This window comes from Mucor mucedo (genome assembly GCF_025094135.1).
Source record: "Mucor mucedo strain NRRL 3635 chromosome Unknown EV154scaffold_78, whole genome shotgun sequence".
NCBI classification, from domain to species: domain Eukaryota; kingdom Fungi; phylum Mucoromycota; class Mucoromycetes; order Mucorales; family Mucoraceae; genus Mucor; species Mucor mucedo.
In genome coordinates, this window is record NW_026252362.1 from 152,501 (window position 1) to 169,621 (window position 17,121).

At 38.2% G+C, this 17,121-nt stretch overlaps 8 protein-coding genes across 8 annotated transcripts; 4 read left to right on the forward strand and 4 right to left on the reverse strand.

The window, feature by feature from the left end:
* Window positions 1–580: 580 nt before the first annotated feature.
* Window positions 581–2,975, reverse strand: EV154DRAFT_516325 (uncharacterized protein). The gene has a single exon (XM_051602370.1). The coding sequence runs from the start codon at window positions 2,499–2,501 to the stop codon at window positions 693–695; it is 1,809 nt and encodes a 602-aa protein (XP_051455332.1). The 5' UTR covers window positions 2,502–2,975; the 3' UTR covers window positions 581–692.
* Window positions 2,976–3,053: 78 nt separating this feature from the next.
* EV154DRAFT_516327 (DNA replication complex GINS protein PSF2) lies at window positions 3,054–4,199 on the forward strand. Its single transcript, XM_051602371.1, has 5 exons — window positions 3,054–3,220; window positions 3,286–3,400; window positions 3,463–3,559; window positions 3,622–3,739; window positions 3,803–4,199. The coding sequence occupies exons 1-5, from the start codon at window positions 3,101–3,103 to the stop codon at window positions 3,941–3,943; spliced, it is 591 nt and encodes a 196-aa protein (XP_051455333.1). The 5' UTR covers window positions 3,054–3,100; the 3' UTR covers window positions 3,944–4,199.
* On the reverse strand, window positions 3,979–6,568 carry EV154DRAFT_539120 (uncharacterized protein; the record flags this gene model as incomplete). Its single annotated transcript, XM_051604328.1, has 5 exons — window positions 3,979–4,108; window positions 4,179–4,635; window positions 4,706–5,026; window positions 5,096–5,695; window positions 5,761–6,568. 5 exons carry the CDS (start codon window positions 6,566–6,568, stop codon window positions 3,979–3,981), a joined length of 2,316 nt encoding a protein of 771 aa, XP_051455334.1.
* Window positions 6,569–7,366: 798 nt separating this feature from the next.
* On the forward strand, window positions 7,367–7,776 carry EV154DRAFT_516329 (uncharacterized protein). Its single transcript, XM_051602372.1, has one exon. It carries the CDS (start codon window positions 7,417–7,419, stop codon window positions 7,579–7,581), a length of 165 nt encoding a protein of 54 aa, XP_051455335.1. The 5' UTR covers window positions 7,367–7,416; the 3' UTR covers window positions 7,582–7,776.
* A 287-nt stretch (window positions 7,777–8,063) lies between these two features.
* On the reverse strand, window positions 8,064–9,791 carry EV154DRAFT_516330 (uncharacterized protein). Its single transcript, XM_051602373.1, has 3 exons — window positions 9,240–9,791; window positions 9,072–9,170; window positions 8,064–8,997 (listed from the first exon to the last, which is right to left on the reverse strand). Exons 1-3 carry the CDS (start codon window positions 9,673–9,675, stop codon window positions 8,285–8,287), a joined length of 1,248 nt encoding a protein of 415 aa, XP_051455336.1. The 5' UTR covers window positions 9,676–9,791; the 3' UTR covers window positions 8,064–8,284.
* Window positions 9,792–12,225: 2,434 nt separating this feature from the next.
* On the forward strand, window positions 12,226–13,408 carry EV154DRAFT_483690 (Alpha/Beta hydrolase protein; the record flags this gene model as incomplete). The annotated part of the gene is made up of 2 exons (XM_051598595.1): window positions 12,226–12,756; window positions 12,824–13,408. The coding sequence occupies 2 exons, from the start codon at window positions 12,226–12,228 to the stop codon at window positions 13,406–13,408; spliced, it is 1,116 nt and encodes a 371-aa protein (XP_051455337.1).
* A 252-nt stretch (window positions 13,409–13,660) lies between these two features.
* EV154DRAFT_516332 (P-loop containing nucleoside triphosphate hydrolase protein) lies at window positions 13,661–15,559 on the forward strand. Its single transcript, XM_051602374.1, has 4 exons — window positions 13,661–13,903; window positions 13,968–14,044; window positions 14,127–15,077; window positions 15,137–15,559. The coding sequence occupies exons 1-4, from the start codon at window positions 13,747–13,749 to the stop codon at window positions 15,551–15,553; spliced, it is 1,602 nt and encodes a 533-aa protein (XP_051455338.1). The 5' UTR covers window positions 13,661–13,746; the 3' UTR covers window positions 15,554–15,559.
* EV154DRAFT_516334 (Yip1 domain-containing protein) lies at window positions 15,560–16,731 on the reverse strand. The gene is made up of 5 exons (XM_051602375.1): window positions 16,395–16,731; window positions 16,209–16,330; window positions 16,024–16,143; window positions 15,769–15,964; window positions 15,560–15,692 (listed from the first exon to the last, which is right to left on the reverse strand). Exons 1-5 carry the CDS (start codon window positions 16,695–16,697, stop codon window positions 15,636–15,638), a joined length of 798 nt encoding a protein of 265 aa, XP_051455339.1. The 5' UTR covers window positions 16,698–16,731; the 3' UTR covers window positions 15,560–15,635.
* Between the last annotated feature and the right edge of the window lie 390 nt (window positions 16,732–17,121).

Here is a 17,121-nt window from a genome sequence, read left to right on the forward strand (position 1 = left end):
AAAGAGTATGAAAAAAGGATTAAAAAAAAAAAAAGAGATAAAAAGAGAAAGCCCAGAGGCGGCGATTGAATCGTTTTGTTGTTGTTGTAACAGAGTTACCGCACGCTCGCCCCCCTTCCTTTCACACTAAAATATACATCTTTTTTTAGCTTTCTCCAATTAAGAGAATAAGGGAGACAAGTTCAATTAGACTGAATATGTGCAAAACATATATTTTTTTCTCCAATTAATAAACAACAGAAATAGAGCGGGCTGGGAAAATTAAGATGCGTAATCTAAAGTTCCCCAAAAATGACGAAATAGGTTGTATAATTTGTATTATAAAAAAGCAAAAAGTCACAGTTGTGGCGTGTGATTTATTTTGTTGATTCACTTACTATTTTTGGGTAGAAAATATGGCATCATAATTTGAAAGACTTTCGAAAAGCACATTGTGTATTACCTTAATTATGCTTAATTAAAAAGACTCAACATGTGTGTTCAATTTAATCAACATATTTGTACCACGCTATCCTCTTAATAAGAACGTGCTCTTACTTTCAACACTCTGACTGAGCTAAAAGATAATCATTTTTTTTTTATTTTTTTTGGTCCGGCAGAAATAAATGTTCTAGAAAACACTCTTTTCCACCGTGTTCTTTTTATTCTTTCTATTAAAAAAATTATATGTCTAGTAAATATTATTATGGTTCTTATTGTAAATCGAAAGCGCTAGATTCTCGCTTCTCTTGAATGGCCTGTTGATACACACGGAGGTAATCATACACCGGTCCTCTTTCATTCCCTCCATCCCAGCCCAAGGCATAGGCACTCGTCATCATTCTCAGCACATATTCCTCATGTAAAGATTGGATTAGCTCCATCTGTGCATAGTCCTTGGCTGCACGTCTTACCGCATCAGATAACTGATGATTGCCTTGCTTAGCTGTTGCATCAAATAGATATGCATTAAACCGATATGCACTTTGAACTGTCTTTTCTTTTACAAATACATCAGCTGTATATTCATCCACCTGTCTATCCACCAAGAACTCTCCCATCCCACCTGTACCTGTAGAGATTACACCCGACCCAAACAATAATCCTTCTGCTGCCACCAGACCAAAACTCTCGGTAATACTAGGTACATAGACAAAATCAGCAGCCGCTCTGAAATAAATCAACCAGTCGCGTTGTTCTTCCGTGTGGGTCATTAACACCACATCCTCTCGATGATTCTCGGCCAGTTGTTGTACCCATTTTAAAGGGTAATTATTTGGTTGACCAAGAATCGCGAACTTCATATTGTGCGACTTGAAAAGACGCGTTGCTTCCTCAAATGTCTCCAAACCTTTATTGTATTGAAATCGACCAACAAATAATACAAGAGGTCTATTCAAGTCTGCAGATTGAAGTATGCCCTTTTCAACCAAGTAAGCTTTGGCTCTTTTCTTGGTGTCCGTCACATAATCACTGTCTTGCATGGATAAGGTCCACTCTCGGGGTGTCGTATCATCCTTCTTATCGATCAATGCCTTTGCATAACTAGGGTAATTTAATCCATGATCGATTAATTTGGATTCGGTAAAAGGATTTACCCCACCCTCAAAGTCGAGTCCGTTGCTAATCCCAAAAAATTGACCCCGTTCTGCTTTGCGTAATAAATTCTCCATGACAACCTCCTTCAAATAGAAATCCAGTCTTCCTTCCACCATATCTTTTGCCATGCTCTGACTAACAAACGTCACACGGTCTGCCAAATCAATGGCTAAAGGGGACATAAATACCTTATCTGTGCCAAACGTATACGGAGCCAACTCTTGCTTTGTAAAAGGTGTATTGGAGAATTTCTCTACATTTTCTAGTAGGTTGGTATACTGTAATTCATCCAAATAATCATGCATAGTGTAAATAATGGAAGGGGGTGTGGGTCCTGTTTGCTTTTCATATTCTTTTAGATATTTAGCAATATAGGCATTGGTGGCTCCATGCAAATGAACGATATCCACGCGAGGTTGAGCTACATGCAAAGGATCAAATAAGGACTGTTCATGTTTACCCGCTGATTTCCAAGTGATGAAGGAAGCCACTGCTTTATCAAAGTAATTGTCCTTCCATTCCTGAGGCAAATCCTTGGGCGAAGAATAAATTTGTGTAATGGAACTGGCTCGAAAGGCCTTACGTAAGATACCGGATTTAGCAGGACCGATCAGATAAACCTTGACGCTGTTGGGTGACGTCCGTGCCCTTTTAATTGAGGCCAATTTCTCTTCGGCTGGTAATAATTCGAATCCATCAATCGGATGAAAATCATACACGAGCTCGGATACTTTAAATTCAACCTGTTGCATCTTTCCCTTTTCGTTGTTCATTGTAATCACAAGATCCACCGTCTTTTTGATTGGATATTGTTCTTGGGTTTTCAGGATCGAATAGTATGGTAACACGACGTAAGGGGTGATTTTGCCCGTGTGTAATTGCGCTTGCGTGATGGCTGTCAATACCATGCCCATCCCGCCCATGGTGGCTGGACCGAATTCTTTGGTCACATGATATACCGTGCTGTCCGTTGCTAATTCAATCGGCACCGTTGTATCCAATGGTCTATACAAAATCTTGGGGTAATTTCGAATCGCTTTTCATGTAAGATACAATTAAGTTTGTGTATGAGGATATAACATTTATAAAAAAAAGGAGGGCATATTCTTACTAAATGTAACAGGTCGTGAGGCCAGAGACAAGAGAATCGCATTGGTGATTAAAATAATGATTTCTATAAAGGCTATGCAGACAAACAAGACGGCCATATAATCCCACCAACGCCACCGCTTTCTTGCACTTGGCGGTGTAAAGAATGAGAGTGACGCATTTGGCGCAACCGTTGCATTTTGGTCAAGTAAACCTCGTTGTCGTATAAAACTCGGGGAAGTGTCTTCTTGTATTGTTCCCATGGCAATCGCATGACTTTCTTTTCGCACCATCTCTTTTTTTATTTGGTAAAAGAGAGAGAAAGGAAAAATTCATTATTTTTTTTAAAAGACCGTTTTTGTAACTGTGTGTGTGTGTCGTTGCGGGTGACTTTTTTGAAGTTTCTTTTTTTTTCTCTCTTACACTTTTTATCATGGCTGTACCGCGTGTTCACCAATCGGCATTTACACCTGGAGAAATCGAATTTGTTGCAGGCAATGAAAAAATTACTATTATTCCTAAGGCCAAAATGAGTAAAATGTCTCTAGTCCAGGCATGTCTTTTTTTCTTACTTGTGCAAGACGGTTGGACTAAACCCTTTTTTTTTTAACTTTACAGGGAAAATCGGGACCCTTTCAACCTCCTTTAACAGCTGAAGTCGCAATATGGTTAGCCTTAATCATGAAGAAGAATAACAAGTGTAGTATTGTCTGTCCTGACTGGCTCAGTCTTGGTATGTTCTAGTTTTTTTTTTTTAGTCTGTATCTTTATACTTACTGTTTATCCCTCCAAAAGAGTTTTTAAAAGCAAAACATGAGCATGAAGAACAAGATCTAGACTTTAGTACCATGCCTTTTCATTACATGGAAATTGCTCAAATGTTGTTGGAAACGTAAGACCATATTATTAATTGGCCTACCTATTTTTATTTTTTTTTAATTATATGTGTCTTAGTGCTCCTGATGATATTCCCAATGCCGAACAAGTCCGTACCATTTTAAAAGATATCCGAGAGACAAGACAAGCCAAAGCAAGATTGGGTATTAAAGAGTTAGACGAAAGCTGGCTTGGTGTAAGTATTCTTTCTATATATATATACATGTGTGTCCTTTGATCTAAAGACATACTATCAAAGATGAAAAATTTCTCCTGTATGGAAGTGAATGAGGTCAGACCCATCTTTTGTCGTGCATACGACGAAATTAGAAAACTTAGTGAAATAGACGATGTGGAAGAAGAGGATCAAAGTACGCAAGGAACCAACACAACTTTTTAGGATACCCCCACCCTCCACACCTCTTTTAAAATTTATTATACATAACGTGGTAAAACAGAAAAGGGTTGAATAGGACTGGTGGATTCTAGTTCAAGTGCGTAAAATAAACAGGCTTTTGTACGATCTAATCGATCCGTTTGACGATATATCTCACCCAAATGGAACCTATACACATACATATTTTTACTCATTGAGTACTTTTCCATATCATATTAAAACATTGTCTATGACTTACCAAGCTTCTGCACAATCCCATCCATTTGACTTGGTCATGACATCCAAAATACCTTCCGCGATCTCTTTACTTTCTTGTGACAAGTGCGATTTAGCTAGCCAAAGTCTACAGGTCACATCATTTGGATCAATCACCAGCGACTTGTAAAATGCCGTCTGCGCTTGTTCCACATCCCCTTCCGCTTCTAATAATTGGCCAAGTACACACCATACCTGGGGGTTCGTAATCCAATCCACATTCTCTGCTTCCTCAATTGCCTTCCTCGCCTCATCCAACTTACCAAGCTTGATAAACATCTCAGCTGTCAATAGCCATAAATCAGATAAAATACGGTCCGACCGCTGCTTGCGTTGTACTGTACGTGTACTGGGCTTCGTGGGTATAACAGACGGCTGCAAAATCGATTGTATGCTCATCAATGAAGGTGTCATGCTCTGAAGTGATGCAACTGAGTTTCCTGCAAGACTTTTTAAATCTACGATTGTATGAGTCTATATATCCTTTTCTTTCTTTCTTTAATAACTTACCGTAAGGAGAGGCAATTGTGTGTGCACTGGTATTGCCATTAACAGCCGCACTAGGATATCCTCCATTTTCTAAAGCTTTGTTTCGATGACTTGTACTTCTGGATCCAAATAAATGTAAACCATGAATATGATGATGATGATGTCCTTCTCGTTTACTTGTATCTGTACTTCCATCTGGTACAGACAATAAGCTTGTGTTTGCTTGTGCGGTTCCACCAGGACCTAAAGGAGATGGAATCGCTAAATTCGAGGCGGATCTTGCTCTTCCCACTGTCAAGGAATGTCCCGAAGCCATATTTACATTATCATGCGACCTCGAACCTAACAATTGAGAGGATAAATCTGTAGATGAAGAAGCTACAGGATAATGCTGATGAACCATGCTATTACTTGCACTTCGACCTCTTCTTCGATTCTCCGCCGCAATCTGTAACTCGCTTAAATTACCCAACGATCCTGAAATAATCATACCGTTATGCGCTCCACCATACGAAAGACGATCCTGGCTACCGTTACTGAAGGAGGCTTCGGGAATAGCAATTTTTCCATATTCCAAGAATAATTGCTCGCTGGATTCAAGTGCGGCTTCGGGACCATGGATGGCATAGAGTAAAGAAGTACGAGTCATTTGAAACATCAAGTGGTGTTCAGCCTCTTCGTGCCCATTTCCATTTTGATCTTCAGGGTCTATTGTATTATCCAATGCAGCTTGTTGTAAACCCATCTCACAGGTCTTGAGGGCCTGCTTGTAATCTCCGTGCACAGGACAAGAGACAATCAAAGTCAGTAAATGCCAACAAGGTAAATAAGTAGGATTCATCTGGATTGCTTTTGTCACGGATACAACTGCTTGTCGAATATCGTGCATGTCCGCTTGTTGTAAAGCTAATTGGTAATAGGTCTCCCAAGCGTTTGAATCAAGCTCTAGTGATCGCTTCAAAAACACCAATGCCTTTTCGTGATAGGTAGGTCGAAGTTCCGGATCAAAGGCTTTAAAAAGAAAGAAAGGGTGTGAGTTTGAAAAAGAGCAAGTGGTCTAGATGTAATTTTCTTACTTTGACAGCCTAATAAGCCATAGGCAATGCCTGTAGCACGATAAACATGAGCTCCAGTTTCTAAAAGTCCGGACAAACGTTCTGATTTAGGTTGCTTTTGATACATCTCCTTGGCAATTTCAGCCATTTCGACTGCATCTACACCACGTGAGAGATCTTTACAATACATTTTGATGGCTGTCACAAGCACTTCCAAGGTATCTGCTACTGTCTCCTTTTCTGAGTTTTTAATATCAGCAATATTACTAATCTCTCCAGCCTCAATATCTTGATCGTCTTGAATCTCTGGTCTGGGTTTGGGTACAGCCATATTTAAGCCTGTCTTATCCGTGGCCAGTGCCTGACCATCTCGATGAGTTTCCTTCCAACCGTGTGAGACAAGACCGACGAGATAAAGGTAGGCGTGTAAAGCATGTTCAGCCTCATCATATTCTCCCAAACGAACAAGAGCACGAAACAAGTGTCTTGTAATTAAAGGAGAATTGAATGTTCTCTGTGAAGCCCGATCCAGCGCCTCTACAAATCCACGTAAATCATACGACGTGGTACCAATCAACTCGAAATCACTAGCAAATTGATCCACGAAATCTAGCACACGGGTATTGACTTCACCTGCTCTTGGTAAAGGCACCTCTAGATAGAGCATCTTTTCGTAAATGGTGTGTAATTGAGACTGCTCGACAATAAATATTTGTCGCTCCAGTTGAGGATCGGCATCGGTTGTGTTTGTTGTGCCGACAGGTAAACAGTACTCTCCTTGTCGGTAAACGGTGGAGACGTAACGGAGTGAATAACGGGTGATAATCATACGTTTTTGAATGCGCCATGTGGCGGGTTGAAGTGTAGTGGTCTTTTGGTATTGACGCATGAATTCTAATAAAGAGGGAATAGCCACCGGTGACCTATTAAACATGAATTAGTTTTTGTTCAGCTTCTGTAAGACTGATCTGTTTACAATTACATACTCGTACCCTTCTCTTAATCCAAGTAAAGTGGCTCTGTACAATGCTTCCTCAGACCATTCGACAAAGGTCTTACCTTTTGCTTGTGGGTTCTCGGAAAGTAAGGATTCCACCCCTTCATAGCTCTGAAAAGCAGCATCTTGATTTCCAATCATTTCAAACGATATAGCTTTTTACGCAATGGACATAAATTTCCAGCCTTATTCCATTTCAAATATCTTCTTTTATTTATTTACCTTTAATCACACGTGCCTGTAAAAACAAAACCAATGCATAACCTTGACTCACTTGTTCCTTTTCAAACGATAATTGAGAAATAATATCCACAGCTCTTCCATAATCACCACATTCAAAATAAGTACGTGCCAGAATGATCTTTGCAAACTAGCAGGCTATGTAAGTAAAAAAAAAAAAGAAAAAAAGAAAAAGATAAGAGACATTTTTTGTTTGCTTACTTCTTTCTCGATGAAATGCTGGTTATTGGGGTCCGATAATTCAATAGCAGCTTGTAACTGGTCTTGAATCGTCTTCAGTTGCTCTGGATCCAAACGATCCTCCATGCTAATATGGTGAGGAGCATCTGTCCTGTAATTCACCGCTCTTTTAGAACGTGTCATGGCGAGTGTTTGAATAAGGTTGGTTTCTGCTAATACGGTCTGTTCCAAAACTACAGGAATTGCAAGTTACTGAATAAATGGTTGTTGTAAGTTTTCGTTCAACTTACTTGCTCCTTCCGAGTTGTACTTTCTATATCGTCTTGCTAATTCAGCAATGGCAACCCAGTTACCATTACAGCGAGCATTATCTATATCTTTTCCTATTTGGATGGCTTTTGCAGACGCCATTGGTGTTCTTATGATTGAAGAAATGGTTTAAAAAGAGGAAAAAAAAAGCAAACTAGAAACAAAAAAGAGAGTCTGGGTTTTGTTTTTTTACATTAATTTTCTAAAAGAGTGCATAGACTACAAATCCTACGTAGTTGCACGTGTGTTTTACCGATGAAAAAAAAAAAGTGTTTTTATACCGAAATAAAAAAACTTGTAGACGATTGTCCTTTCTGTTTAAAGAAGCATTTGTAAATAAGCCTAAACGTCATCACATTCCTGCTTTGTGTGTGTGTAAGTGTGTGCCAATGCACAGTGACACAAAGGGGACTATTTCGCGCATAGTCAGGCTGTCAAAACCTGTTCCTCCCCAAACATATAACTTGTCAAAGAGCAAGAAACCTGTTTATTCTGGTATCATTGAAAATGTCAGTGTCACCATCGGAATAGAGTGGAAATTACGATGCAGCACTTAATTAATATAGATGGGTGTCTGACGTGGCAAAAGTAAATAAAATAAATGGAGATTATGATAATTTATTAATAATAAAGGGAGCCAATATAAATATATAGTACATTTTTTAGAGAGTAATAAAATTTAGATTTTCAATAAAAGAGGATAGGTTTTGCATTAAGAAATAGGGAGGTTATTACACACAGTAAAAAAAGAAGAAGAAGGGGGGGGGGGAATATAGCTGAAAGAAAAAAAAAAAAAGGGCGGGGGAACGTACATTGAGTTTAAAAGTAACTAGGATCATTGCCATATCGACGACCACCAGTTCTTAGTGAAGGTTCTCTTCTAGGAGGAGGATGTCGATCTCTTGCACTGTCGTTATTATAATAATAATCATCCAAATCATTTTCTCGGTCGTATTGCTGATGATGAGCAGCAGTTACTCTTTGTGGTGGTGGATCACGTTGTAGATATCCCCTAGCACTTCGCTCGCTTCTAGGCGCTGCTGTGGAAGATGGTGGTGGCGGTTGATCGTTGTAATAACGTCTGTTTGGACTCTTTGGTTGGTCGTCATAGGGACGTTGATAGTTGTCAACTTGTGGCTCTTGGTAACGGTTTGATGATCTTGCATCTCTATAGTTGTTATCTCTTTGATAACGATCTTCCTCCTCGTGATAACGATCGTTTCTTGCATTGGAAGGTACAGGAGGAGGAGGAGGTTGTGCTTGTCTCAATTCTTGTCGTTCTCTTTCTCTGCTTGATATATTTTTAGGGTCGGAAGGGTTTTGTTCCCATAATCTTCTTCTTGAAGGAGTTCTTACAGGTCCATTGCTATCTGCATATAGATCTTGGTGTTGAACAACTGACTTTTTTCTGGCCACTCTAGGTGTATCACCATCAAATAACCATTCTGGTAAGCGCAAACGTTTCTTTTCGTAATATTCCCGAAGAATTCTGGACACGTGAGTTTCTCCTTCCCAATCATCTTCATCAGAATCTGTTCAAAAAAAGAAAAAAAAAAGAAAGGGATTCAATAAGGAGTGGCACACTATTACTATCTTTTCCTATTACCTGCACCACGATCATCACGGCTTGGAATTTTATCAGCCATAGTTTGTGTAGCTTGCATTAATTTTCCCCATAATTTACCGGATTGTTTAGGTTTCTCATCTAAAATAAACAAACAATGTTAATTTAAGCTTTTTTGTTATATCTATTGTCATCTTTTTTTTTTTTTACTTTTTTCACCCAGCTGTTTCCATTTTTCATTCTGCTTGACCTTTCCCCATAGTTTTTTACCGGTGGCAGGCTGGTCCTCAGGTAAATTGGAGGCAAAGTTATTGAAATAAATAGACTCTTCTGTTTCAGCGTGGTCTGGATGAGCGGAAGATTTCGCTAATCGGGATGACCATTTGGAAGGTGTCTGTTCCACCGAGCTAAAGCTGGGACTAGTGGAAGACGAGGTAGTGGAGGACGCAGAGCCTGAAGAAATAGTTCTTGCGTTCAATTGTAAAGGTGGTGGTGATTTTTGATATTGGCTTGGTAATGTAGGCATAGCAGGTCTTTCAATCGGACCACATTTATGACGAGCTGGGTATAATCCAACGTCTTGTCCACAATCTTTACATAGCACAATCAGTGTTGACACTCGATAATCGACTGCTTGAGCTCCCATTTTATCTTTTTTGATTATATATTTTATAGAAAGAAGAAACAAAAAAGAAAGAAAAAAAAAAAGAAAAGGGGATTTTGTATTTCTTGAATAAATGAAAGCACGAGGGGATCTACTTTGTGTCACCGCTCTTCGGACCTGTGACTTTTAACCCATTTACAAGCAAAATGCTTTTGAGGGAGGCGGGGTACAAATTTAAGGGGCGAAAGACTTTGGATTCAAAGTCAAGCAGTTTTCAGTAAAGCCATACTTTAGTAGAGGTCTGTCATCATGGTCTAAACCATCAAAGAATTATCTCTCCTATTTTCATTGTAATAAAAAAAGCACGTGATTTTTTTTCTTTTTCAAAATAGTGCCTCGACACCTACTACCATATCTAATCGATACATAAACCTAGGATGTTTGCTTAAAACCCCTCCTCCATCATAGCGTACCAATGACCATATTCAAGTGTAATAGCGACCCATATTCTCACAAAAGTCAGACTGCAACCTTTTTTGTGTAAAAGGTAATATATCGTGAGATATGAAAGATATATATTTTAATTGTCCATTTTAAAACAATAAAACTTACTTGCTAGAAAAGACTTTGGTTCATATATTCTAAATTAAGGTATTTAAGTTATAAATTTCAGTACTTAAAATCAAGCTGCTCTACTATAAGTTATCAGACATACAAATCCGTGAGTGTCAATTACATGTAAACTATTTAAAATTATGAGCTACAGCTCGTACTTCTTTACCTGGTGTTTAGAATAACTCGGGAATAACATTTTACGTCTTTTGTTGACAGGAGTTCTAACTCTTCAAAAAACAGTGACCCTTTTGCTGCTTTTATTTACACCTACAGAGCTGTCTATTTGTCAAAGTCTTCAGCAGGATGTTTGTTGGTAAATCCGGTATCATGCAAGGTAGCACGCATATTGTGTGAAATACAGCACGTTGTATTCACATTGTCAATTTTTAGCTGGTCTAAAAGGTAAGTGAACTTGTATTTAAATTTTCAGCGAGCCATCAGCATCCTTAAACCGAAACTTACAGGCGTCCGATACACACAATGCCTTTTTTAAAAACGGAATGATCAAGTTGGAAGTACAGGCAGAAGCGTGTGTGTTGTACATCAAGAATAAAGAAAGTGATACAAACAAAAACATGGGAAAAAATATAGATATCAAAAAGTCTCTGGGTCTATGAGAAAAAACTATAAACATTTATATTAAGAAACAAATGATCTTGGGATAATATGAAATGAATTTTATGAGTAAATAAAATGCAATAGCTTTTTTGATAATCATACCAAAGTTATTTGGTCCTTATAACCCGAGAGGGACCAATAATGTAATATATTAATTTTATCAAGTGACAAATGCGACATTTTTAATCCCGGCCTAAGAGATCGTATTAATTTATACTCATAGTGTGATGTGACGATAGTTTTGTTATCAAAATCTGTGAAAACCTCTCAGCAGATGTTGTAAGCTCCCCATAATTCAGAATTCCATATGGTTGTCAGCCTGACCCGACAAACAATTTGCAATTGTAGCGTAATTACATATAAGCATTCGAAGGATGATTTAAATCTGACCTAATTAATGCTTGTGGAGTTCAAGCCATCTATTAATTAATTATTTTAATTGGATATTTTTAAGTTGCCCACGGGTATATATTATAGCCCATTCAATGTTTGTTCGTTTATCTTAAATGAAGCTGTCAAACTTACCATATTGCTAATTGGTCTCTGTCTTACACCGGAAATGAATACAAGAGCCCGCCAAATGTTCTCAACGATGGATGGAATAAGGGGCTTTTGTTAGACTTAAGCTCAAACTCCCTCTTTTCGCCAATTGGTATCCGCACCTATTTGTTAAGATGAGCCGTATTACTGTATTCTAATATCAGTATATTTTACATTTTTTAAAAAAAGTGGTGCAAGCGACCTTCCAGAATGTTGACTTACATATCTCGATCAATAACGTCATCTTTCGAGTATAACAATAAAGTAATTATTGCATCACATAAGAAAAGATAGTGAGATAGACTGTATTTACAAGCATTCATTCTCCCGTAGCCTCTGTTGACTATATACAATAGCACTTGAAGCCAGACCAAGGGTCAGGGTAAAAGGGGTAACTGCTGATATTAAAGTCCATACAAAGCAAGATATCACTTTGTAAGTCACGAAGTCCAAAAGCGGGAGATCTTATTGCCTGTATTTTTAAAGGAGCACCTTGCTAAACTTTACCAAATCTCTCTCTCGATAGAATCAAAATTCTTGCCACTCTCATTCGGGAGACAGTTGAAAAAAGACAAGAACAATTATTGTAGATGATGTATTAATTACTATTCAAGTTTCTTTTATTTATGTCATTACATGGAAAGGTTACAATTGTGCATCATTGGCGGAATTAAAATGATGGATTGGCTCCCCTGTTACTTACCCCACCAAAGATCGAAATTCTATTGGTTGTACCATAATACGGCCATTTTTTTTTAGGTCTTTTCATGTTTTTTTGGGGGTTTTAGACATTACATCTTTCTACCTTTTTCTCTCACCATGGCATTGCTGTCCGTTGCGCAAATAACTAGTCAAGTTCGCAATGCCATTGCTAATAATGCAGCCGTCTCAAGTTTTTTCCCGAGCCAACGCAAGGTGATTATTGCAGACAAAAAGGACGAAAAGAAGAAGGCAGTATTACAAGAAAAGCCCGAGATTGTTGTATATCCTCGTCGTATCAAGGCAATCGAAAAGATCATTGTGACTTTGGCTGATACGACTACACAGCAATTAACAGGAGGTATTTCGGCCTTAGATATGCCCGTGACACCACACTATGTAGCCCCTAGAGCGCCTATTGTATTATGTCATGGACTTTACGGATTCGATAAAATTGGACCTGATGCTTTACCACTATTACAAGTTCAATATTGGGGTGGTATTGAAAATGCATTGGCCAAACTAGGCGCAAAAGTGATTGTAACCAAAGTCCCTTCCACCGGCAGCATTTTAGAAAGAGCTCAAACTTTGCATGCAATTTTGAAATCAATTTTAGACGGAAAAGAAGTGAACTTTATTGCTCATTCAATGGTAAGAAAAAAAAAAAGGACAATAAGATGGGGTTTTTAGGATTAGATACTAACCGTGGATTGAATAGGGTGGATTAGACTGTAGATATCTTATTTCACATATTCCAGATAGACCATACAAAGTGAATTCGTTGACAACCATATCCACACCACATCGAGGATCACCTGTGATGGATTGGTTTAGAGATAATGTAGGCGTTGGTATGGCGGGATCTATACTTGCGAATGCAGCCAACAATAAATTATTAAGAGACCCATCCTTTATGGAGCCATCTTCATATGCGGCAGACAAGTTTAATCAACAGCATCATAAATGGTCATTACTTGCCGAACTAGCCAAAAATTCACCTAAATTTGACCCCGTGGTGAAGAAGATGATCAGCTTAGTGGATACAGCAGCCTATGCGAATTTAACCACCGACTACTGCACCAACTCATTTAACCCCAATACGCTCAACGATCCCAATGTATCCTATTATTCATATGGAGCCAGTGCAACATTTCCAAGGTGGTCATTATTAAATATGCCATATAAATGGACCAAAGAGAAAGAAGGGGAGAATGACGGACTTGTAAGTGTGAAGAGTGCACAATGGGGTAAATATATCAAGACCTTGGATGCCGATCATTGGGATCTGAATGGACAAAGGTGAGTGTAGCTACTATTCTTTTGGTCCCATTCCACTTTTATATTAAACGGTTTCGATTAGGTATCGATGGAGACACACAAGACCATTTATAGATAAGACCAGGTTCAATACGTTAGACTTTTATATGGAAATGGCAACTCGCTTATACCAACAAGGCCATTAAATCAATGATGTACCACCGGAGTTTATATCATTTGTGCCCCCTTCGTTCACTCCTACTCTATGTGTTATAAATACACGCGAGTGCACAGAACCTTTTTTTTTTTTTTTTTTTTTTTCTACTTTTTTTTTTGTTAATACATACTTTTTCTCTCTCCTTCTTTTTTTTATCATTCTTAAAAATGTCATTGAATTTTAAAAAGAAACAACGAAAGGCTTCTGGTGATGGTGCAGGCTCTCAATTATTTGAAGAAGATGAGTATGCTAAAGTCATTGAAGGCATTAAAAAAATCTATAAACAAAAAATTAAGCCCGTGGAAGAAACGTATAACTTTGAAGGTAATAGCAAGACGACTTTCTTTTCGAAAAAATAGAAACTCTAAAAAAAAAACTTTCAATATAGGCTTTCATTCGGCACCTTTAACTGACTCTGATATTGAGGCCAAACCAATTGTACTCCTTATTGGTCAATATTCCACTGTAATTTTTATTTTATTTCTTTTTGAGGGAGGGGTTTAATTGTACCTTGTTCATTGTCTAACCAACGTTAAAAAATGACTAGGGTAAAACTACGTTTATTCGATACCTATTGGATAAGTCCTATCCAGGTGAGCATATTGGTGTAGAGCCAACCACCGATAGATTTGTCTCTGTCATGCACGGCACAGAAGAGCGGGTAATTCCAGGTAACGCTGCTGCTGTAAACCAAGAATTACCTTTCCGAGGCTTAAACAGATTTGGTCAAGCCTTCCTCTCAAGATTCCAAGTGTCTCAAACTAATTCACCTGTTTTGGAAAATATGACGATTATTGACACACCAGGTATTTTAGCTGGTGATAAACAATTGACTGAACGTGGCTATGATTTCACTCAAGTCATTGAATGGTTTGCCGAAAGAGCCGATTTGATTCTGTTAATGTTTGATTCTCACAAGCTCGATATCTCCAATGAATTTAAGTTGGCTATTCATAGCTTAAAAGGACAAGAAGAAAAGGTTCGGGTTGTCTTGAATAAGAGTGATATGGTAAGTCAACAACAATTGATGCGTGTTTATGGTGCCATGATGTGGTCTCTTGGTAAGGTAGTACAAACACCTGAAACAATGAGAGTATATCTTTCGTCTTTCTGGACAGAAAAACCACCCAATTGTTTCGAAGATTGTCGTGAATTGATCGAAGCAGAATCAAAAGATTTATTAAAGGATTTGAAAGAGTTGAGAAGAAACGCTGCCATCCGAAAGATCAACGAAATTGTGAAGCGTGCACGTTTAGCAAAAGTCCATGCTTTAATTATCAGTCACCTTAAAAAAGAAATGCCTGCCATGTTTGGTAAAAAGAAGAAGCAGGACGCTTTGTTGAACAATCTCGGCGCTGAATTCCTCAAGATCCAACAGCGTCATCATTTACCATCTGGTGACTTTCCCAATCCAGAGCGATTCAAACAAAATTTGGCTCATTATGATATGGATAAATTCAAGTCACTTAAGGAAGAATTAATCGATCGTGTTGATGAGGTATGTCATTATATGTCAATAAATTACGATAAAAAATTAACTGGGTTGGATTGCAATAGGCACTTGCACACGATCTTCCAAGATTGATGTCCCAATTCCCTACGATGAACCCTGAACTCAATCAAAGCGAAAGAAACCCTTTTGCTGAAGCAGGTGGTATTCCTGGACCTGGAGAAATCCCTCCCTCTTACTGGAACTTTGATTCTATTGACAAAAACTCTTATTTACCCAACTTTCAGCGCTTGGGCCCTCGCGAAGGCAAGGTGTCTGGTGCTGATGTTAAGCCTATTTTGATGGAGAGTGGATTACCCACAGAACAGTTGGCCCAAATTTGGAGACTAGCCGATTTTGATAACGATGGTTACATGGACATTGACGAATTTTGTATTGCCATGCATTTGATCAAGGCAATGCAGAACGGAGCTCAGTTACCTGATAAATTACCCCATACTTTGATGCCTAATAGAAAGTTTTAAAGTCTCCTTTTTGGCGAGATATAACAATTTTTGATACAATTTAATAATAACATAATATAAATATTTAATGATAATGATATCTTTATGACACGGCAACCAACCAAGCAATAATGAGGTAAAAGAGAAAGAGGGGGTACACCTGTCAAACAAAACAAAAACAAAAAAGAAAGGAGAAAATCAATTACATGTATGACGTTTTGACATTTTATACTCACAGCTAAGGCTCTTCTATTACTCAAATGCGCTTTTGACTCTGATAAAAACCCAACAGATGCATAAGTTGACCAACCAAACGCAATTAAAGAGCCTGGAACTCTAAACCAGACAGTTTCTACAAAGATAGCAATCATTGCTACTACAACCAAAGGGAAAAGACAGTATCCAATAACGCAAACAGATTGAAAAAACGAGCTGAACAATATAGAAGCGAGATTAGAGGAGTCTTATTAACAAATATAACTTTCACTTACACAGATCCACCAAGTAACTTTGCATTCAGTGTAACTACAGCCGCACCCAACCATACAATGACAAATACGCCAGTAAAGATAGGCACAGACTGGTCGGAAGGTACGCTTGTACTGAGTGTACTGAGTGCAAAAAAAATAAATAAAGTCAACACTCGCATAACAATGACATGAAAAATAGAACTTACATTGCTAACGCCAAGCATAAAATAAGAGGACCCCATAAATCCCAATCTTTTAACACACTTCGATCACCATTAGGATGTAACACCTGTTGTAACTTTTTTCCGACTTGCTTTACATCACGAAGCTATTTCAAAGAGTTCTTTGCTTTTTAGTAGCTGTATATAAGCAACAGGAACCGAGATACTTACAATAGTAGCAGATACAGGTTCGTCTAAAGTATCTTCACCAGTATAGACAGGGTTGTAATTTGTGCTTTCTGTTTCAGCAGCAACATTAGATGAGGAAGGAGCAGCGGACCCAATTGATCCACTAAGATTGGCAAAAGGATTTGCAAAAGGTTGCTGTTGCTGTTGCTGTTGTTGTTTTGTAGAAGATTGTCCCGTCAAGTCTACGTCGGGCTCAATACTTCTGTCTTGTTGATAAAAGTCAAAGTTATCTTCTTCACGCGCAAATGGATTATCGTACATTTGTTGTTGAGTATGCGATAACATTTTTGTTTATGGCCAAGCAAAAAAAAAAAGAAAATGTCTGCCTTCAAATTTGGACGATGTGGATTTTTTTTCTGACGAATCACATTCACTGACTGTAGCTCAATTTACCTTTTTTGGGTGCATCGCTAAGCTCCTTCGGCATACTTATAGGGCGATGATCATCTACGTATTTTCTTGTCCTTTCTGTGCATAATTAAAATATACACATATCCTTATAGAAAACTCATACTAATTTACGCGCTAAATTTCACATGCCAAAATGTGAAATAGTGAGAAGCTCTTTCACAATACGTATCCAAGGTCTAATGGGCTATCACACGAGTTCGTGAAAGTCACCGTTAAGAAGTTAGAAAGAGAAAATGAACCATCCATTCATATTTGACTCTGACCCACGAAAAGGTCTTATATCAACGGAAAAGAAGCT